At 38.3% G+C, this 23,955-nt stretch overlaps 1 protein-coding gene across 3 annotated transcripts in view; it reads right to left on the reverse strand.

Moving 5' to 3' along the window:
- LIN9 (lin-9 DREAM MuvB core complex component) overlaps nt 1-23,955 on the reverse strand; it is a 49,085-nt gene that overhangs the window by 8,820 nt on the left and 16,310 nt on the right. For 2 of the 3 annotated variants that reach the window (XM_075925303.1, XM_075925302.1), the window contains exons 2-10: nt 20,403-20,435; nt 18,479-18,573; nt 16,290-16,394; nt 14,490-14,623; nt 9,409-9,534; nt 7,298-7,455; nt 5,975-6,108; nt 4,638-4,757; nt 4,357-4,458 (exon numbers count right to left, since the gene is read on the reverse strand). In XM_075925303.1, the coding sequence (XP_075781418.1) occupies nt 4,357-4,458; nt 4,638-4,757; nt 5,975-6,108; nt 7,298-7,455; nt 9,409-9,534; nt 14,490-14,623; nt 16,290-16,394; nt 18,479-18,573; nt 20,403-20,435 (1,007 nt within the window). The remainder of the gene's footprint in view (nt 1-4,356; nt 4,459-4,637; nt 4,758-5,974; nt 6,109-7,297; nt 7,456-9,408; nt 9,535-14,489; nt 14,624-16,289; nt 16,395-18,478; nt 18,574-20,402; nt 20,436-23,955) is intronic. The other variant, XM_075925304.1, reaches the window with a different exon arrangement.

The raw sequence follows: 23,955 nt of genomic DNA on the forward strand, positions 1-23,955 counted from the left end.
ATCAAGTGATCCCTCTCTTGTCATTCATTCCAGCCCCTGACAAACAGAGAACAGGGACACCACTCCTACCCATTTTGGCTAATAAGTATGATGGACCTAACCTCCATGAATTTATCTCGTTCCTTTTTGAACCCTGTTAAAGGCCTGGTGTTCACAACATCCTCTGACAGGGAGTTCCAAAGGCTGACTGTGACCCGCATGAAGAAAAACTTCCTTTCATTTGTTTTAAACATGCTGCCTATTAATTTCATTTGGTGACCCCTAGTTCTTATATTACAGGTACAGGTAACCCGTATACATTTTCTTCATATTTGTCATGATTTTACAGATCTCCATCATATTCCCCCTTAGTCTCCTCTTTTCTAAGTTGAAAAGTCCCAGTCTTTTTAATCTCCCTTCAGATGGCACCCATTCCAAACACCTAATTATTTTTGTTGCCCTTTTCTGAGCCTTTTCCAATGCTAATATATCTTTTTTGAGATGAGGCAACCATATCTGTATGCAGTTTTCAAGATGTGGGCGCACAGTGGATCTATATAAAGGCAAAAAGATGTTCTCTGTCTTGTTCTCAATTCTTTTTTAAATGATTCGTAACATTCTGTTAGGTTTTTTGACGGCCGCTGCACACTGAGTGGATGTCCTCAGAGAACTATCCACAATGACTCTGGGATCTCTCTCCTGAGTGATTAAGGCTAAATTAGTCCCCATCATTTTGAATGTATAGTTGGGATTATTTTTTCCCCATGTGCATTACTTTGCATTTATCAACATTAAAATTCATTTGCCATTTTGTTGCCCAATCACCTAGTTTTGTGAGATCCTTTTGAAGCTCTTCACAGTCTGCTTTGGTCTTAACTATCTTGAGCAGTTTAGTAGCATCTGCAAATTTTGCCTCTTCACTGTTTATCCCTTTCTCCAGATCATTTGTAAACAGTTAAACAGGATTGGTCTTAGTACGGACCTTTGGGGGACACTACTAGTTACCCTCTTTCCTTTCTGAAAGCTGACTATTTATTCCTACCCTTTGTTTCCTGTCTTTTAACCACCTATCAATCCATGAAAGGACCTTCCCTCTTATCCCATGACAACTTACTTTATGTACGAGCCTTTGGTGAGGGACCTTGTCAAAGGTGTTCTGGAAAACTAAGTATGCTACATCCACTGGATCCCCCCTTGTCCACATGTCTGTTAATCCCCTTAAAGAACTCTAACAGATTACTAAGGCAAGAATTCCCTTTACAGAAACCATGTTGATTTTCCCCCAACAAGTTATGTTCATCTATGTATCTGACAATTCTATTTTTAACTATAGCTTCAACTAATTTTCCCAGAACTGAAATTAGACTTACCAGTCTGTAATTGCCAGGATCACCTCTAGAGGCCTTTTTAAATACTGGCGTCACATTAACTATCTTCCAATCTTTAGGCACAGAAGATCATTTAAAGGATAGGTTACAAACCACAGTTAATAGTTCTGCAATTTCACATTTGAGTCCTTTCAGAACTTTGGGGTGAATGCCATCTGGTCCCAGTGACGTGTTACTATTAAGCTTATCAATTTGTTCTAAAAGCTCTCCTAATGACACTTCAATCTGGGACAATTCCTCAGATTTGTCACCTAAAAAGAATGGTTCAGGTTTGGGAATCTTGCTAATATCCTCAGCCATTAAGACTGAAGCAAATAATTCATTTAATTTCTCTGCAATGACCTTATTGTCTTTGAGTGCTCCTTTAGCATCTCAAAACTCCAATGGAACCACTGGTTGGTTAGTAGGTTTCCTGCTTCTGATGTACTTAAAAACATTTTGCTATTAATTTTTGTGTTTTTGACTAGCTAACTTCAAACTCCTTTTTGGCTTTCCTTATTATATTTTTACACTTAATTTGACAGAGGGTATGCTCCTTTCTATTTTCGTCACTAGGATTTGACTTCCGCTTTTTAAAAAAATGTCTTTTTATCTCTCACTGCTTTTTTTACTTGGTTGTCAAGACACGTTAGCACTTTTCTGGTTCTCTTACTGTGGCTGTCTCTAGATTTCATTTGCATAATGGCGGCCGTGGTTTTTTTTTTTCAAAACGGGGCTTTTTGACAGAAAAATAGTTTAGACGGTGATCGATCGAAAATAAAACCCTTTTTTGATGAAAGATCCTGTACTCCTCATTTTTTAGAGTACAGGATCTTTTGAAAAAGGGTTTTATTTTTGATCAATCACAGTATAAACTGCCGTTTTTCTTTCAAAAAGCCCCGTTTTGAAAAAAATACGTCCGTCATTATGCAAATGAAGCATGGGAAATTTAAATCCTGGCTTCATTTGCAATTTCAAAGTGTCTAAATTACATCCCTTTTTCGAGAAAAGAGATGTAATCCAGACACAGCCTGTATTTTTTAATTAGGGGTATACGTTGAAGTTTCATCTCTATCATGGAGTCTTTGAAAAGTTTCCATGCAGCTTGCAGGGATTTTACCTTTTAATTCTGTTGAACTAACGTCTTCATTTTTGTGTAGTTCCCCTTTCTGAAATTAAATGCCACAGTGTTGATCTGCTGAGGAGTTTTTCCCACCACGGGGATGTTAAATTTTATTACATTATGATCACTATTTCCAAGTGCTCCAAATATATTTACTTCTTGGACCAGATCCTGTGCTCCACTTAGTACTAAATCAAGAACTGCCTCTCCTCTTGTGGGTTCCAGAACCAGCTGCTCCAAGAAGCGGTCATTTAAGGTGTCAAGAAACTTTATCTCCGCATCCCGTCCTGAGGTGCACCAAGTCAATATGAGCAGGGCTCGCCGAACCGCAGCGAGCCCTGCTCGCCTGCCGCGCTGTACGGTGATCTGCGCATGCGCAGATCGTTCTGCCCATGCACAGATCACCCGAACCCGGCTCTTCCGGGTTACAATCTACTCGCCCATGGCGAGTAGATTGTATTATTTGTTGAGCCCTGAATAATTGGAAATCCCCCTCTATTATTGAGCTTTTAATTTTTATAGCCTCTCTAATCTCCCTGAGCATTTCATACTCACTATTACTATCCTGGTCAGGTGGTTGGTAACATATCCCTTTTGCTATATTCTTATTAGAACATGGAATTACTATCCATAGAGAGTCTATGGAATATTTTGGTTCGTTTAAGATTTTTACTTCATTTGATTCTACATTTTCTTTCATGTATAGTGCAACTCTCTCACCAGCATGACCTATTCTGTCCAGTATAATTAAAGCATTATAATTATAATTAAAACATTTTAATTAAAACCTGAATAAAAAAGGTTTGCAGGGAGAAGAGCAAAGGGCAAGTTGAATTTGTCAGCAAGGCTGTAGTAACTTCTCAGTCCAAGATCCAGTCATATAATAGCAATCAACCTTTAATATAACAATATTATAATGCTTAGACTATAGTCATCTGTTATGCTCACAACAGTAATGGCACCACACATCATGTGAAAGAGATGATTCACTTACAATACAACCAGTGTTAACTTTCACATAGCAAAACCTAAGCTCAGAAATGTTGCTTCAAACAAAAAAAAAATAATAAAAAAGAGAATAATTCATATTCTCTAGGTTTAAATATATAAACTTTAAATATAAAGTTTATGTAATCAGTTACATAAACTTTAAGAAACTTTTCAAGAACATCTTTCAATTTTTATTTGAGAACAGCCAGTCTTGATTCTGCTTTATGATAGTTCTTTCAAAAATTATAATGAAAGTTAACTTATTTAATTATAAAGTTGACATTATTAATGATATTGTTTTGTTAGCTAGAGGAATGGTTTGCTTCAATTAGTTTTATGTGCTTCCTGGTTCTCTACTTCATAGTATTATATTTCTACATTTCACTGAACACATTCTTAGAATAAGCCAAACTTATTTTCAAACACATAAGAGGGTAAGGGTAAATTTGAACACAAGAATATATATCTTGAGGGACAGGAAATGTTTGGTTTAGATATATCTTTTTCTATTGCCTTTGATTTTGGGAATGCAGAGATGTCTCTTTTGCTCTCATGGTGATTAGGACATCTCACTAATTGTCCTGGTTTGGTGTATGGGCTGTGTTAAATTCTTATTTCAAAAAAGATGTATCAATAGCATGCAACATGAAAATTAAAATCTTAAAAAGTCGCAAATGATAAAACAGTACATACAAAGAAGTTCTATATATGGGGGGGGAAACCCTCAACATGTTAAAACAAAGATTTTGACAAGCAATTCATGACAAGTTCCTTTTTTATATTAGCAAGCCTCTTATGAATTAATATCTAGTGTGAGCTAACCACATAAAAGTTCAACACAATAGATATAAAAAGGCCAATTCACATACAATTAAATGAAGAGCAGTTAACACTCACCACTTGAATAAGGAATTCTACTGGAAAACCACCTAGTGTTTCGCTATCTGAGCCTGAAATTTTGTTTTTCCAAGAGGATTGTCCTAATAAAGGATCACTGTCCTATACAAGAAAGAAAGTTGCATTTAACAACTTATTTCTAGAAAAAATGTTTTAAAACTTTTATCTTGTTAAATATTCTCAGATAATTCATTTCAAGAATATACTGAATTACTATATTAATGTGTTTGATATCATATTGAATTATTAAGCAATGACACGTTTTATGATATATTACTTACTGTAATTGGAGACTGGAGAGAAGGTGTATAGTGTAATCGTGGAGGAGTCATGAAGAATCTAGAAGGCCGTTGTTTTTGCCCAAAAGCAGTAATTGGCATGGTTTCATGAGGTTCATTGCTCTGTTAAGAGATAAAAATGAAGAGATAACTATTCCACGGTGACTTTAAAGAGACTAAAAGTTTTACACACCCCTTGAACATCACAAACCCATGGATTTATATTTCACACTAAATCATGTTAAGAGAGTGTTGGTAGCGGCCCAACAGGGGATCTGTGCTTCCCAACCCACCTTTACCAATGGGGGTGCAAGACGAGCTTAGGGAGGGAGATGGCATGAAGGAGGAGGGAGCACGTGCACCATCAACAGCTGCTCCCCCGCTCTTGTGGCCAATTTTCATTCGTGGCGGCACTGAAACTAAGGTGGTGGCAGGAGAAAGTAGAGCAGGAGCTGCCTCTTTCCCAGGTAAGATAGTGGCCAGGTGGGCTTCATACTCTCCTCCACTGCCTCTAACCCACAGGGGCACAAGACGCATTTGGGGAGAGAGGGGCCACGAAGGAGGAGGGAGTGCGTGTACCGCCAACGGCCAGTAACGGCTACGCTCCCTAGAAGGAGCAGCCTCACTTTGGGGAGTGTGGCGGTGGGGTGTTGTCAAAGGGCTGTTGGGTGAGGGCATGGTGGGGTCATGGGGCAAGAGGATGTTGGCATGAACTGTAGGGGTCAGAGGTTAAGGGGTTAAAGGGCATGGGGCGTAGGCATGGGGGTCAAAGGATGTTAGGCATTGTAGAGCAAGGGGCTGGGCAGACAGGCAACATTTTATTTGAATATTCATTATAATATTCATATTCAAATAATGAGTTTGAAAATATACAAATAAAATGTTACTGGTCCACCAAAGTTTGTAAATGGGTTTGCCGGTCCACAGTATAAAAAAGGCTGAGAACCACTGCCCTATCACAATGGGGTAGGAGAAAGTTTAAAGGAAAAACTATTCATCTTCCATGTAGGAACACATCTGATTCTCTCTGGGCAAGCACAGCCATAAGACCGACAGCAGGGAAACGGGGAACCAGAAATTACATCGAAGATCAAATTCTTCTCTCAGATATATCTATATAACTCTCAATAAAGATATTAAAATAACAGTATTAATTTAGAAAAGGATACTTAAATGGTCATTTTCTAGGTGTTTTGTCTTTTTTCTGCTTTATGGCCAATAGCATCCAGATTTTTTTCCTGTACCATCTTTTGCCCAATTTAAATATACACATTGGCATTTTTTGGAAAAAAATCATGTTGCATTCCAGCTAGTTTCACAAATGGGTAAATAATACTTACAAGAACTTCATAATCTGGGACTGTATGTGTTCCAAGTCCTGTCCTGTCGAAAGTTACTCTGTAGGTAGCATTAAGTGTGTCTACTGCGTCTATCTGTCCAGTGAACAGTCCATCATGGACACCACGCAACCGTGCTAAGAAAGGAAATGCAAATACCAAAAATATTTCGAGGAAGATAGATTTTAGGAGTCTTTAGCAGTAAGCACTGACAATATACAGAATACCTTAGATAGCATATTCGGTATAACATACACATTAATGAAAAATACTGTAAACCCAGAAAAATAAATTTTATATAATAGAAATACAGTCAAGCTTTCATCATAATTTATCTTTACAGGTAAAATGTAAATTTACAAAACACAATCCTCCTCACCATAAGGAATCAATTTGAAAAGAAATTTTGCTTCATAACCAGTACCATTTATTAATCTGATTATACAGATAAAGTGGATTTCTAAAAGTTTAGAATACCAGTTCTGTCCCTTTGCTCACTTCCACTGATATCAATGTAGTAAGTAAAAATTAAGGATTGTGTTAAGTTATTATGTAAGGCACAAAAATCTCAATGATGGTGTTACAGGAAAGTATGGAGATGGGATACTGTGATATTATTTGTATTATTATAGAGCCAAGGAGCCCTACTACTGGACCAGGACCCCATAGTTTTTTGTACACCAGCAAGCATAAAAAGATGGTGTCTGCCCCAAGGAACTTACAATTTAAGTGTAAGAGAAGGAAAAACAGATGGCTACCGACACACTGACTGGAATGCAAGGAAACAATGAGACAATATTGGTCAGCATGATACGCAGTGATTTTTGCACGCTAGCAGCCTAACCACAGTCAAGTTTTTGTAGGTATCATAGCAAAAAAGAATTCTGAAGAAGGATTTGAAGGTAGATAATGTAGTAGCTTTGTAGATGTTTATGCGAATGCCTCTGAAGGGTGTTATACTGGTGCTTGTGGGCCTGCTCTTCAACAAAAGTCAATATTTAGACAGTGACACCTAGTAATGGATTAAGATTTAATGTTTAAGATTCAGATTACGGACTGAATTAGGATTTGATGAACAGTCTGGATTGTAACAAATTAGATCACTTACAACTGACAAGCAATAAAATTATTAGCTGTGTGATGTTTAAATCTTCAAAGCATGCTACTTCTAACATTAACTAATCCTCTCAACTTCCCGCAGTAAATTAAGAAAGGTAAAACATAAAATCTTTACTCACATAATGAAATAATTATTTCTTATCTGAGCTATATGTTTTTGTGCAGTATTTACGCATATATTTGCAATCTATTTGTTTTTAAAGTTACCTGTAACTTTTGTTCCTATAACAAGTGGCAATGGAATTTCATCTGGAAGATCCTTAAATTGTGAAATATCTGCAACTTTCCGCTGTTGTAAAAGTCGAATTTTTTGCCGTTTCTGTTTTAATGCTGATCTCTCCTCCTCAAAGAATGCAGAAGAACATCTATAATACACAATAAGATAAAACTATATATGTATAGGTTTCAAGGTCAGATGGGACCATTATCATCTAGTCTGACTTCCTATATAATAAAGGCCCAGAGAATGTCTCTAATTTTCAAAGCATATCTTTTAGAAAAACATCAAATATTGATTTTAAAATTGTCAATAATGGAAAATACTTCATGATTTTTGCTAAATTATTCCAAAGATTAAATACCCTCATAATTAAATATTTACACTTTATTTCTAAATTTGTTTGGTTTCAACTTTCAGCTTTTAGAGTGTATCTTATCTTTCTCTGCTTGACTGAGGAGATTGTCAAATTTTTGTTTCCCATGTAGATACTTATAGACTATTAATCAATCACCCTATAATCTTATCTTTGTTAAGCTAAATAACTGGAGCTCCTTGAGTCTATCACTGTAAGGCAGATTTCTAATCTGTTACTCATTCTCATGGCTCTTTTCTGAACCCTCTCCCATTTATCAACATCTTAAGAACATAAGAATGGCCATACTGGGTCAGACAAAAGGTCCATCTAGCCCAGTACCTTGTCTGCCGACAGTGGCCTCTACCAGATGCCCCAATGCTTCTTGAACTGTGCACACCAGAACTAGACACTGTACTCAAGCAGCAGTTACATCAGTACCAAATGTAACAGTAAAATACTGTTTTCCTATTCAAGAGTCTCATGATTATATATCCAAGGATCACATTAGTCCTTGTGGTCACATCATTACACTGAGGGGTCATGTTCACTTGATTACCCTCCATAACACTTAAATCTTTTACAGTGTTATTTCTTTCCAGTGTGCATTCTTTGTTTCTAAATAGGTACATTTACGGTTTGCCATAAAATGTCATCTGCTTATGTTTAGCTTACTAGGTGATCCAGATTGCACTGTATCACTTATTTATCACTATCCTAATGTTTGTGTCATCTGCAAACTTCATCAGTGAAGTTTTCTTCCAAATCACAAATAGAAAACTGATACTCATGGGACCCTACTAGAAGCACACCTGTTTGATGCTGATTTTCCATTTACATTTTGAGTTCTAGCCGCTAGCCAGCATGTAACTGCCATTATATAGTTTTTTAATCAAATGTTATGCCGTACCAAATCAAACACGTTACAGAGACCTAAGGATATTACATCAATACTATTACCTTTATGGACCAAACTCATAAAAAATGATATCAATTAGTTTGACAAGACCTATTTTCCACAAACCATGTTGATTTGCATGTATTATGCTAACCTCTCTCTCTTTTTTTTTTAATAATCAAATCCCATATGAGCTACGTTATTATTTTTCCCAGGAACTAAGTCAACTGATAGGCTGATAATTTACCCTTTTTAGAACTGGTACAACATATGATTTCTTCCCGTCTTCTGGAACTTCCCCAGTGTTCCAAGACTTATTGAAAATCATTATTAATGTTCCAGTGAACTCCCCAGCCAGCTCTTTTAAAAACTCTTGGATGCAAATTATTTGGACCTGCTGATTTAAAAATGCCTAACTTTAGTAGCTGCTGTTTAACATCCTAGTTAAACTCAACACTGAAAATACACATTTAGAGATCTAATAAGCTATGCTGTGGAAAATAGCATTACTAGATGATACTGGAACATAAGAGATAATCATTCTACTATTTTTTCATCTTGTTTTGGGAGGGGCCCAATGATCTATTGGTTTGGCCAGATTGTATGGGTTGGCCATGTTCAAATAACTTACTTAGAATTTGAAAAAAATGCCAATTCCTATATTCATTTCAAACATAAATAGGTACAAGCATATTGCTTTATTTTCAATGATTACTGAATGGCCCCACCTTCCCTCAAAATAATACAATCATATTTTAGTTAGATCTAGAAATGATTCAAAAAACATTATAAATCCGTTGAAAAAGGAATTCAAAGCAAAATAAAATAATATATACACTTCATTTTACCTTCGCGGTTTCCCCATCAGTCGTCTGATTTTTCCCCATTCCACCCTTGTTAATTTTCGGGTTTTCAGGTTTGGAAAAGACTCTTTCAGGCATACACAGAAATCATTATCTCCCTCAAATAATGGTCTGTTAAAACACAAGTGACATTCTGTAAATTACAGACTGGTTAACTACAACCAGAAAATGTCTGTAATGTGGAGCTAAGAAATCTCCATCTTCACAAGAAATGTGTGGAACAAAGTTACTGGAAATACTGAAGTATAAATTGATCTGCAAGGGACACTATCAAATTAAAATGAAAATTGTTTAAAAAAAGTGTAAAAATAGTTTTAGGAGCTACACTTGCACTTGAATCAGCCTATCAATATATATGAGTCACAAAGAATCACATTTTCTTTCTCTCTTTAAAATGTTTCTCATTCTTGTTGCTGTGCAGACAAGCGCACAAAAATGGAGGCCCTGAATGTGCACTGTGACCCATGCATATGGATTGCAGCATCTGGAGGGGGCCCAGTGAAGTCAATGGGATTCCATACCGGGGAAGTACTCACACAAACCACAGTAAAGGAGTAAGACTTTAGAAGAAAATGAATGCCTAATCAAAAGAGCAGTGAAAATGTCTATGCACATGGTGCTGTCTTTATGCACAAAGTAAATAAACCGAGAAAGACTTTTTTGTTAAATTCTAATCTCTTTTAGTTAAAGCATGGATTCTCAACTTGGGGTCACAAAGAGGTCCAAAAGGGCGGAGAATACCCTGCTTTTTTTTCTATGGTTAAATGGGAAGGGTAATTATTATAATGTGGGATCACGGAATGAAAAAAACTGAGAAACCACAGAGTTATTGTAATCTTCGGTGTTTCTTGTATTAATGAAAAGTAAAATTTTTCAAATACAAATGTGATTTTTAAATTCATGTAGTCAATTTAAATTGGATTAAAATAGTTTACAATGGTTAGATTTAGGGATGTAAGTGACTAGTTGCTTTCCCCCCTTGCTGCCTCGGATACAGAAGCTGGGGCTGCGGGAAGCTGGCTTAAAAGTTGGTTTCCTCCAGCACCGTCTCCACGGGGCGTGTGTGTGGCAGGAGAGGCAGAGGCATGGCAGGAAATGGCGTGAGCAGGGACTGACGCAGTCCCTGCTTGTGCTGGTATGATTGCTGTGCCTCTGCCTTTGAAATGTAGCAAGAGCCCCATTTAAAAGGCAGAGGCGGCGTAGCGGGGAAGCCCAGGCAAGCGGGGACTGCTACTCAACCAGTCCCCTCTCGCCCCGGGTTCCCCACTGCTCCTCTGACTTTTAAATGTAGTAAGATGCAGAGACGCAGCAAGATCCCCGCTCTACCCCTTATCAACTAATTTAGTCGTCAATGGAAATTCCATCAACTACTCAATTAACTGATTAATCAAAATTTAACATCCCTAGTTAGATTAAAATAACTCACAATGGTTGCATACTTAGTAATGTATCTGTATATAAGAAAGACGTGCTATTTCTAAGTTTTACGTTTCATATCAAATAATTAATTAGCGTTTGTTATCATCTATACCTTTCTTTTACATATCATTCATAACAAAATAGCTCATTCTAGACAGTTTGTTAAAAGATACATTGTTTTTAAATATACTGCAATTGAGGCACTAATACATTTACAGGGTGGTCATATGGTTTATTAATATTTTTTTCAAACTGTGACAAATTTTCATTGATAATCACCATTTCCATTGCTAGGAGCTTTTGGGAATTATCCACGACATACCTCAAATTTCAGTTAACTAATACATTGAACAATGATATACATTATTATCAGGGCTTGACAAATGGCGGCGAAATCTACTCGCCAGCTCCGCACTGCGCAGGCGCAAGACCTGCATTGCAATGTGCGCGCCGCCGGTGAACAGGGCGGCCAGCTGAAATCTACTTGCCACAGGCAAGTAGAAACAGTGATCTGTCGAGCCCTGATTATTATCAGTATAAGCTAAAAAGTTCTTAAAGAGCCATTGTCAAGAAAGGAACAATACAAATGTTACTTATGCAAAAACATAACAGTAATTTGTTTCCAATATCCCAATAATACATTTAACAAGCCCATTTATTGATCCCTCCCATCCATATGCTGTAAATTTAAAGCAAAGTAAGTAAGTGCAATTTTTATACCCATGACAGGCACATATACAGTTCTTTTTCTCTGCTGTGCCTGATGGCTTGGTTCTGAAAATTTTTTCTTGACAATCCTGAAGTAAACTATTCTGATTGAATACTGGAATATATTTATACAGCCTAAATTAAATATTAAGGAAAAATCTTGGTTAACAATGATGTGATCTTTTAAAATAAAAGGTGGTAAAATATGGTTCTTAGCTTGTTTTGCTATGGTTGGTTGCTGGTTTCACTGACTGATCACACAAGTTTTTGAACAATACTCCAGCTCTGATTTCTAGCTATTGACTCCTTCTCTGACCACTATACATGACTCCTGCTTTGACTACTAACCATGACTTCCCACATCCCAGGAACTGAAGCCAGACTCTGGTCTGTGATTAGCTGATTGGCTGTTTCTCCCCCCCACACACAAACACTGTGTATGTGAAAATTGATTCCAACCAGTGGGTTAAGCTAATAGGTCTCTACTGGTAGGACTCATCCCAAGACTTGCTTATCTAGTCATTATGCGAGGATTGGGAAACCTTTGGAGAAGTGTTGAGAGAGTGGGGGTTGTACGCTTGTTAGAAGGAACTTTGGAGACCTGGAGTAGAGCTGACTTAGAATTGATAAAACTGGTAGGACTTGGGGAAGAGGATCCCAGTGAAGGGAACTCCAGCAACTCAGCGCCCCTTCACATTCTTGGGAAATCAGGAACCTACAGGTTGCCCCACTGTGAGAAAGTGGTATCCAGGTCTGCAACATGGATTTCTTCAGTGAACTATAACTTGGGCTTACAAGCAGCTGGGAGTAGCAAAAAAGGAGATTGTGGATCTACAGTGCACCTAGCAATGGCTACATTTTTTAGATCAGAGATGACAGATCATCTCAACTAAAATGATCAAACAGGGAGGTGTGGGTTCAGCTTGTAGTCAGCAATGTGTACCATCAAGAGAGCTTGTTCCTTACCTATAACGTGCCATAGGCCGACCACTTGAGTCAGGAGAAGACCCAGGACTGAGCATCCACTGGCTTTTTCTGGCCGTATGCATATAGGGAAATTAACAACTACTGTGCCTCATGCCCTGCATGACAATTGGTGGCCTCCAAAAGGTTCTGAAGATGCCCCTAGTCCCATTTCCTCTAACAAAACCCCCATTTGAATAGATCACCATGGATATAGTAGAGCAGACCCTCTGAAAAAGAGTGATATAGTTTGTCAACACATACCAGTCATCCTACACTCTGCAACAAGGTAAGCAGAAGAGATTTCATTGCATTCCACAATAAAATGGTCATGATTATTTCTGAACTGATAAAGGTCTTTGCCTGGGTAGATATGCCACAAGAGATCTTGACTGATAAAGCACCAATTTTACACCTCAAATGATGAAAGGTGAATTCCATAATTTGGTTTACTCACATCTAAAAAGAAACCCGTTGAGCAATTAAACTGGACCTTGAACAACACATTAAAAATATGGATGGCCTCAGATCCCCAACCCTGGAATCAGTTGTTGCCCCCTATTCTATCTGCCAAATGCAAGCACCACCAGCCTCCACTGATATCTCTCCATCAGAATTCCTGAATGGAAGGCAGATTCTGGGGGACCTTAGAGTTCCTATGGTAGACTTAAGAAAAGATGCTGACAAAGCAGTTGTCAAAGTGCCTGAAACAAAGACCTCAAAATGAAGAAATACAATTTTGGATCTGACCGGAACATAGCATCAGGACACCTAATAAAACATTACTGGGATCCAGAGAATACTTTGGAACAAAGGCCAGTGTAGCAACGCTACTACAGGGAGCAACAATCAAGAAGGAACTGATGGACATGTTCAGAAGCCAGCATTTATACTTGTCAGGGGATGGTGTGTAATGGAAGTAAGCAACCCAGCTACCATGCTACCACTAATTCAAAGTAAACAAGTCCTTAAGAGCAAGAGTGGGTCTCCCAGTATCACTCAAAGAGGCTAAAGCATAAAAATAAGAATCTTGTCATTTCCCTAGTAAGTGGAGACAGGGTTCTTTCTAGAGATGTTCGATCATGATTAATTGAATAGTCATGTAACTGCACAAAATATTATTGGCTACACGACTATTCAATAGTCCCTGGGGGTGGGTATCCAATTTAAAACCTGGCTCCCTGCGCAGACCGGCTCCCACCTGCCACCCCACACTGCTGCCTCTGATACAGAGACAGCAGCAGCCTCTGTCCATGGGAGGCCTGAGCTCCCCACAGACAGAGGCTGTGTTGGCATCCCACAGAGCAGTCTATGGTGAGCCTAGGCCCGCTGTGGACAGAGGCTCCTCCAATGCAGCCTTCCCTTCCTCCCCACTCTGCTGCTGCTTCTGATAGAGACAGCAGAGCAAGGAGGTGCAAGTGGCCCACTTGAGCTAATACGTGTGGAGAGCTGGCTTGAAAGCTGGCTCTCACCTGCCCCCCTCACCCTCTGCATTGCTGCCTATTAAGAGGCACCTGCACTGGGGTTGAGGTTGGGACGTGGCTCTACAGATCTGGTGCTCATGGGGAGCTGGCTTAAAAGCTTAAAAGCCAGCTCCTCATGGCACAGGCTCCCCCCCCCCCCCCCCCCCCCGCTGTCTCTGATACAGAGGCAGCAAGGGCAGGAATGCATGTAGTTGATAAGATTAATCGATAAGTCTAGGCTTGTTGGTTAATTGTGTACTCGACTACACATTGACATCCCTAGTTCTTTAACAAAGTAAAACATCACAAAAGAGACCAAGAGAGCAACCGAGTAGGTTGCCAGCTGTAAAGAAATTAGAGCTACAAAACTATTTTTGCCTCTATTTAAAAAAAGAACATTCAAAATCCAAATAGTCAATCCAGCTACTGTATAAAAATTAGCAGCTCAATTCCAAGGAGTAGCTCTAGTTTATAGTCATAAATAAAAATAATACATAAAGAAATAGTACGTACTTATCTATATTTGAGTAGAACCATTCATATATGCACCATTTGTGTGCTTTGGGAAGTTTGAGTAGATTACGCAACCGTAATCCAATCTTCTGTGATGCTTTCTTATCTGGCGTTGGCATTGTTGCAGTAAATTTCTAAGCAATAAATTAAATGAAAGGTTATTAGCAGCTGAACTTCCAAAGTGAAAATAAAAGCATTTGCAGTATTTAACATGCTAAACTATACAATGAAAGAGACAAACAGGAGCATTCTCAAATTCAATTGTTCATTAAATATTCCGAATTCTTTAACTAGATAAGCAAAGTTCATTTTCTTGATAAAAATGAATACATTAGCAACTGCAATGTTTTAAATAAAACGTATTGTTCCATTGTTTCTTTAATTATTATTACAAAGATAATACTAATATAAAATGGCAAAGATTATAACTATACAATAAAACACACAACTGCGGCCAAAAGCAAGCAGAAATCATGCCCCAGACTACTAGTTGGTCAAGGACTCTACACTAGGCTTTTTTGTGAAAGTTTCCCACCAGCAGTTCAGGTCCAGTAGTGATGGCATTCTGATTTTTTAATCATCCGAAGAATTGAGCTGTGCCCATGAAAGCTCATACCACCATCTACAGGTTTTGTTAATCTTTAAGGTGCTGCAAGACTATTTGTTGTTTATTAAGTTTTTTCAGTTACAGACTTAACTTGGCTACCCTCTCTGAAGCTTTTGATTTTTTAATGTTAATCTAACTTTACTGCATGCTGGGCTACCTGACATGCTGGCTAAACAGTTGTCACCACTCAAAACTGAGCCAGAAATTTTAGTGAAATAAGAATAAAGGGCCTTCTTGAGCACAGTTTCTGTATAAGTTTTTAGCAACTGATAACCATGTGTGGTGTGGACACATGCCACATTAGGTTGTGTTTGAAAACTATTTTATGAACTATAGTATGGACAAGGTCTTAGGTCCTATCTATACTACAGGAACTGTTTCAACAGTGACAACACAACTGTAGACAAAGGGCATGAAGCTACTATTTTTTTAACCTCATGGCAAGTCTTATATTGCTGAGTCCATTTAGTCAGTGTTCCCCATTCTGCCTGATACAATAAAGCAAGTGCTCTCAAACTTCAATGCACCGTGACCCCCTTCTGACAACAAAAATTAGTACATTACCCCAGGAGGTAGAGCAGCAGCCTGAGCTTACCTGAGAACTGCCACCTGGTGGGGACTGCGCAAAGGCAAAGGACATCTACTTTGGGCAGAGAGGCTAGTAGCATGATCTCCGCCATCCATGGCTGAAGCCAAAGCCTGAGCTCCATCACTCAGGGCTGAAGCCAAAGCCAAGGCTCTATCTCCCAGGGCTGAAGTCTTTAGGCTTCAGTCCTGGGCACTGAAGCTCAGGCTTCAGACCCAGACTCTAACAATTAAAATGGGGTCCTGACCTACTTTGGGATCCCAACCCACAGTTTGAGAACTGCTACTGTACAGAGTAATAATGGGATGACCGTTCCAATAGTTCTGCCTGTGTTTAAGTATAGTGGAGCACCAGACAACATTTTCCTGATACACCTAATGGTACAGGATCAGCATGAACAGGGCTTTCTCACCGTCAGTGAGGGACTCACTTTTGGGGGAGATGAAAAAGAATGTATTTATCCATTTGGAGCCACAGCCTTCACCCAGGAATAGCTCCCCCTACTCCCAAATTCATAAATGTACTATATAAATTAAGAAGAAAACACAATTTATTTTAAAGGCTTGTTTTCCTTCCTTGCAATAGTCTCTGCATAATGCACACATACCTGCGGAACCATTGCAATTTTCTGATTTCTTTTGGGGGACCTTGTATTTAACTGTCTGTCTTCTTCGTCACAAAAGAGACGACTCCGTTTTGAATTTCTGAAGGGCTATAAATATCAAAATAAGGAAGCAATTAAATGAAGCTCATTTCTTCCTTTGATATTCAGAACCCATGATAACACAAAGAGAATCTATTTTCTTTGCTCTCTAGATACCTTGGGACACTTGAAGTGCCTCCTAACATAGTTACAGTCAAAGATCCACTCATCTAATTATTTCTGGTTATAAAACTTCTTTTAACCTGCTTATCCTGGACTTTAAAGTAAAAAGGAAGAGACCTCAAATAATCTGTTTATTTTGATCAATTAATATTATTCAAGCTAGATGTAACATTTCCTCACAGAAGTAAATAAATCTATTAGCATTTTAACATGTGCTTCTGCCCACTACAGTATGTAATGTAATCCATAATACAGGTTAGATATTACAGTACACTTCATGATATTGTTTCAAAAATCACTTGAGTATCAAAGTATTTTGATAATTTTTAAAACTGATACCGTAACATTTTCCCTGACACCCTAAAAGGGTAAGAAACAAAAGACACTGAACTACTATAAACAATGTTCAAATTATGTAAAAATCTAACATAAAAAGAAGGAATTTTAAATTTAAGGCTCATCAATGCTGACTGTAACATTTCACGGTACTAAGATACTACAGTTGTAATAAAATTACTGGAGGTTGCTAAAAAAAAGTAGAAAATCATATAGTGCAAATTTGTGGCATGCAGTTTTCAAACACTTAAATTATAGTTATTTCTTAACAAAATGTCTTTATATTATAAAGAAAACTTTATTTATTAAAGACTGAAAGACAGACTGGCTCTTTCATGGAAGTGGTGAATGCAAAGAGTTTCTTTTACACACATATCTTGTGACCCAATACAGGAGTCAGTCCCTACAGTCTGCCTAGCACAGAGATTGACCCCTTCTAACTTCCCCTAGAATACAAACTATTTACAGAGGAAGTGATTGAGCTGGATTCAGACCTCATCTGGCACAACGGTACTTTCCCCAATAAGTATAAAGTTCATCTGTGTAGGAGACAGTTTTTCCTGGGGCCAGCTTGAGACTGTAGAATGAACTGCCCATGGAACTAAGGACCATCACAAACCTCGTCACTTTCCATTCCAAGAATAAGGTCCCTTGTTAGCTACTATGGAGGGGGAAGAGTGATATAAGTATCTACATGGAATAGAACAGAATTCCTCCTAACAATAGATCACTTCCCTCAATATGAGAAATTCACTCATAAAATAAATAAATGATTTAGTCAGCTAGTTTCTTGTGGGTGTTGCAGAAGAAATGGTCTTCAGGAGGGAGTTCAGAGAGAAGAGGCTCTGTACACAAATTCACAAAGACCGTTCTGTGTATATGGAAACAGGTGCTATTGAAAAAGCAGAGACATTTATGATAGAAATGGACAAACAGGGAATCAAGACTGATAATGGTAGAATGAACTGTGCCAAATCAGAGGGGCTAGGAGACAATGCTGTCTGTACAACAAAATAAGAAGGTTATGTAGGAGGTTAACAGTGAACACTAAAAGCCTGAACTTGATTCAGTGGAGAAGGACATACCAAAGATTTAAAGAGGGGAAGATCCAATCAGAGCAAAAGAAAGGGAAATCACCATAGAGGCTGGAGAACATTTCATAAAGGTAGTTTTGCTTTTTTGTTTTAAATGGCAGTTCTTTTTTGACTTGTTTAACTTCTCCTAAGATTCCCCACCAGAATGTTGCAGGAAACTCTACTTCTATGCATTCAATTTTATTAGAATATCCTCCATAAAAGGCACAATTGTGTACGTACATGACAGGATTTTTCCATCTTTTCCTAAAGCACCAGTAACCAGCCACTGCCAGAGGCAGAATATTGGACTAGGCAGTCCAGATGGTCTGATCAGGAGTGGCAATTCTTATGTCCTTTATAGTACAGACACAATAAACACATTCTATAACACACTTGTAAAAAAGTATCTTGAAACTGGATACCAATTTAACTTTCATATTTATTTATTTACAAAACATGTTTTCATTTCACATTAGAGTTGTGTAGACTGCTTTACTCAGAAAAGGATAGTCATTTAGATGATAATTAACTTTATTATCACAAGCATAAACTTCTTACCATTTCTACAGAAGTACCAGCGTTCTTGCTTTTCCAAATAGGCGTTTTCTGTAGAGAACTGTACTTTTCATTCCATGTGCTGGATAAACTTCCCTCTATCATGAACAGTCACATATTATTAACGCATTTTAAAAATCTAACTATTGTTGAAATCTCAGCAATATTCTCTCAAACACTACTTTAATGCATTTTTTCCTTCATGGTATGTAATGCCCTCTTAAAGGTAACAGCAAATGGGTTTAAAATTCCACTATCTTTAGCAAATTATGCTGAATGCTTTCACTAACCAGGATATAAGAGACTTTCAGACCTTTTCGTCCCACTACAATGCTTATAGCTCATGAAGTCCATTTTGGCCTAGCCATTTAGTTTGTGACACCCATCTGGATAGCCAAGTTGCAGCTACATAGAACCACACTGTGCCAAGTTGCAGCTACCACTGAACCACATAAAGCCAGTTTATGCAGATACATCTTTTTTTAAAATTACATTTTACAAATAACTCTTGCCAAACTCTGAAGACTTTGGCTCAACAAAGGCACCAGTAACAGGAAGGAGAACCAGCCAGGCCCTTCTGCATCCCCACATGTATTGTTGATCATGCATCACTAGAAAAGGAGGAGTAAGATTCTAATTCATGTTCGTATATGCCACCACTCTTCTTAGGGGGCCAAAAAATAATCTTCCTAATCTTGGAAATTTTACCTATCCCACACAAGGAAACTGAGATCCAGGACATATATTCCTACACAGATGGTAGCTTTATAGAAAGATGCTTCTTCTTTGTATGTGACTATATTACCACTATTACCTCTTTTACATCAATGAGGACAGCATAATAGCTCCTGGAATATCAATTGCTAACTTTTGTTTTATTACTTACATTTCTATAGGACAGATAGGAACATTTATTTTTAAAGAAATATTTAGAATCCAGAGAATATTTCACTTCTGATTATAATAATTTTAAGACAAATAAATATTTGGACTGTAACTGACATTTTCCCTTTAAAGCTAAGCTCTTCCAGAAGATATCCAATCCAGAATTTATTTCTTCCACAGACAGTATTCCTACAAACATCAGGAATCCATTTTTGAATGTCAGTGTGAAATTAGTCTGCTTAGGCATTCAAATTGTCAGTAAAATACCTTTAATCTATGCTTGCAATAAAATGGTATTAGCAAAATTGTTTTTAAACGGTTTAGAACTTTTAGGCTACAAACATAATTTGCTTAAAATGACTTTTTACAAAATGTACTCTTGAGAAATGATTTTTGAATTGACATGTGCTGCACAATAAAACTGAGTGACCTAAATTGCATGCACCAAATTAAGACAGTTTAAAATTTGCTCAATAAACAGATTTTCTCTCCAATGTAAAAGCAAATTTCATAATACATAACAAAATTTCTGGCACTAGGCATTCTAAATCTTGATGCAGTATGTATGAATAGAATTTTTCTCCATTGTTAAAATAATATACGCAATAGCTCTGTTGCATTGGTCACTAGTTATTGGTAAAAGAAAGTGAGATGATAAATTTCCTTTAAAATATAAATTCAATCAAAAGTAGAATCCTCTCTCACCTCGAAGAAAGGAAAAAATACATCAAACTTCATGTCAAAGCTGATGCCTAGGCACTACTTAAAGTGTAAGCACCTATTTCAGAAATGGTACTCCAAAGGGTCTCATTCTCAAAAGCTGCAGCTCAAAAAAACTGCAATGTAAGTAGGCTGACTAGTGAATACCAAATTACAAATATCTAAAATAAAACAATTATGAGCATATATTTTATAAAAATCTATCTTTATAATATTCCTTTGGAGAGGCTTTCTGAAACCAGAAACTCTAGTTATGATCTGAAGTTAAATTACACCTCTCATTTATACCACACCTAAAGAAAATATTATATTTGTGTCTTACCTTTCAAGCTCACAAGTGCTTTAGCTGAAGAACCTGCAATTTATTAAAAAAAATTCCATATACATCATATTTTTCAAAGTTGGTTCACAACTGGTACAATAGTTTATATATCAATCATATTTTTCTTCAGAAATAGAAAATGGTTCTGAAATTAACCCTTTTCCCACTGAGTGGGTGATCCAGTAAGCTCTCTACAACACGATGTACACTATTGTGTGAAGCATGACCCAGTAAGCACTGAAAACATATTTACTAGTTTAATTATTCACTTTAATTTTACAACAGTGGTGGGCAACCTGTGGCCCACAGGCCACGTGCAGCCCATTTGGATTCTACCTGCAGCCCATGGACCCCAGGATTGCCCCCTTCCCCCCCTTTTTGCCTCTCATGCACTCGGGCACTGGAGCCTCACACTGCCTACTCTTCCTCCTCCCTCCCAGCACTTCTGGAGTACCATGAATACATTGATTAGTGCTCCATCCCCACTCTTCCCCATCCCTCCCAGAGCTCGAAAACTGTGTATAATCGGATTTGTGGTGCTCCAAAACTGCTGAGAGGGAGGGGGAGGAGCAGATAAGTGCAGGGCTCCAGTGTGCAAGAAGAGCAGGAGGGAGAAGAGTAGAGAGGGGATACACAGGCAATTTTGGATATTTTCATGAGGAAAGAAAAGTCAGTTCTCACACTCAATCAGTGTCATCTCTTTTCCAAATTTCTAGTCATTGCTCCAATACATGGAAGCACCAGAGTTTCTCAGTAAAATCATAGTATTTTTTTTTAATACTGGCAAAATGACATTTCATTCTAACCTAATTCTTGGAAATGGCTAAATCATTTTTGCTGAAACTTCTGCAAAAAAAATCAGCTTCAAGCCGACACTTGATATTGGAAATACCATTCAAATGGTTAAAGTCTGGCAAAGTTTAAACAACTGAAGACAGGTTTTTATAATGGAAACTGTTGGGCAACCTTTAACTTCAAGGATCTGAAAAGGTGTTATAAGGAAGAGGGAGAAAAATTGTTCTCCTGGGCCTCTAATAGAACAAGAAGCAATGGGCTTAAACTGCAGCAAGGGAGGCTCAGGTTGGACATTAGGAAAAACTTCCTGTCAGGTTGGTTAAACACTGGAATAAATTGCCTAGGGAGGTTGTGGAATCTCCATCACTGGAGATATTTAAGAGCGGGTTGGCTAGACACCTGTCAGGGATGATCTATTCTAGACAATGTTTGGTCCTCCCATGAAGGCAGGCGACTGGACTCGATGACCTCTCGAGGTCCCTTCCAGTTCTACTATTCTATGGTTTTATTATTTTAACTATAGGCAGCACTGCCAACTCTGTCTTTTATAGGAAGGTGAACTAAAAGCTCAAAGAAACATAATGGTTAAAAAGCTCTCTCTCTATTATACAATTACTTTTCATTGTAGATTCCCCTTCTCTCCTCGCTCCCCTTCCATCCACCACCCCAAATACAGATAGGAGGTGCAATATGGAGAATTTGCTGGGAGCAATCAATAACAGAGGAGACGTGTGAATCTCCATTCTTTTTCAGTTCTTAATTTTGAAGTTTATTCATAGTTTCATTCATGTTGGTTGCAGAGATGGATTCCAAAAAGGAATGGGCAGGTTCAGTGGAGGAATTTTGTGAAGTGGACAAGAAAAGGAAGAGGAAACAGGATTAATTTGTGGTCTCAGAGGAAGAGAATTTTTTTTACAACCTTTTCCAAACTGTCTCTATGTTACTTTAAGAGCAACAAGCAACTAGAGTGGAAAGTCCAAAGTATTTGAAGGAACTTGCGAATAAAATGGATGAGCTGCTAACAAATATAAGCAATCAAAATCAGTTACCATACTGCAGCATTCACACAGAAAAGGTAGATGTGACACTCCCATTTATCCTCTCTAACAACATGAAAACAAGCGAATGAACATTTCAAAAACTGAAACAGAATAAATTCAAACCAGATGAAATATTTTAATGAAAAGAAACCCAAGCTGCATAAATCACCTCTGGAACTCATTAGCACAATAAATCATACAATACTAGAACTAGGGATGTTAAATTTAGATTAATTAGCTAACTGAATAGTCGATTGGATTTCCATCAACTATTCAATTAGTCTATAAGGGTGCCTCTGCCTTTGAACTGTATCAAGAGCTCTGGTGGGCTCTTGCTACAGTTCAAAAGCAGAAGCCTTGCAGGGAGCGTGGGGCTTCCTTTTGAAAGGTACAAGAGCCCCAGTGGGGATCTTGTACCTTTCAAAAGGAAGCCCTGCAGGAAGCATGGGACCAGCAGGGGACCCCTCTCTGGCCCTGCACTCCCTGTGGTGCCTCAGCCTTTGAAACGTACAAGAGCCCTGGGTCACGTGCTTTTCAAAAGGAGAAGCCCCACAGGAAGCATGGGACCAGCGGGGGATACCTCTCTGGCCCCACACTCCCTGCAGCACCTGAGCCTTTTAAATGAGAGGGGCTCTTGTTCATTTCAAAAGCAGAATTGCAGCAGACGAGGTGCAAAAAGAGACTGTTCCAGTCCCCACTCACGCCATTTCTGCTGTGCCTCTATCTGTTCTGCCCCCCATGGACATGGTGATGGGTGGAACCGGCTTTTAACCTCTCCCCTCCTCCCCCCTGCACCGGCTCCGGCTCCCACCCCGATAGAGGCAGCAAAGGGGGTAGGGAAGTGACTAGTCACATCATTAGTTGACTATCCGATAAGTTTCTGCTTATTGGATAGTCAACTAGTCTTTTACATCCCTAACTAGAATTGGAAGGGCCCTCGAGAGGTCATCAAGTCCAGTTCCCTGCCCTCATGGCAGGACCAAGCACCATCTAGACAATCCCTGATATATGTTTGCCTAACCTGCTCTTAAATATCTCCAATGATGGTGAGTCCACAACCTCCCTAAGCAATTTATTCCAGCGTTTAATCATCCTGACAGTTAGGAAGTTTTTTCTAATGTCCAACCTAAACCTCCCTTGCTTCTATTTAAGCCCATTGCTTCTTGTCCTATCATCAGACATTAAGGAGAAGATTTTTTTTCTCCCTCCTCCTTGTAACATCCTTTTAGGCACTTGAAAGCTGCTAGCATGTCCACTCTCAGTCTTTTCTTTTCCAAACTAAATAAAACCAGTTCTTTCAGTCTTCCTTCATAGGTCATGTTTTCTAGTCCTTTAATCATTTTGTTGCTCATCTCTGGACACTCTGCAATTTCTCCACATCTTTCCTGAAATGTGGTACCCAGAACTGGACACAATACTTCAGTTGAGACCTAATTAGCGCAGAGTAGAGCGGAAGAACTACTTCTCATGTCTTGCTTACAACACTCCTGTTAATGCATCCCAGAATGATGTTTGCTTTTTTTGCAAAAGTGTCACACTGTTGATTCATATTTAGCTTATGGTTCACTATGACCAGTAGATACCTTTGTGTAGTACTCCTTCCTAGACATTCACTCCCCATTTTGAATGCTTAAAACTAATTGGTCCTTCCTAAGTGGAGTAGCTTGTATTTGTCCTTGTTGAACTTCATCCTATTTATCTCAGACCATTTCTTCAGT

Source organism: Pelodiscus sinensis, chromosome 3 (genome assembly GCF_049634645.1).
Source record: "Pelodiscus sinensis isolate JC-2024 chromosome 3, ASM4963464v1, whole genome shotgun sequence".
Lineage (NCBI taxonomy): Eukaryota > Metazoa > Chordata > Testudines > Trionychidae > Pelodiscus > Pelodiscus sinensis.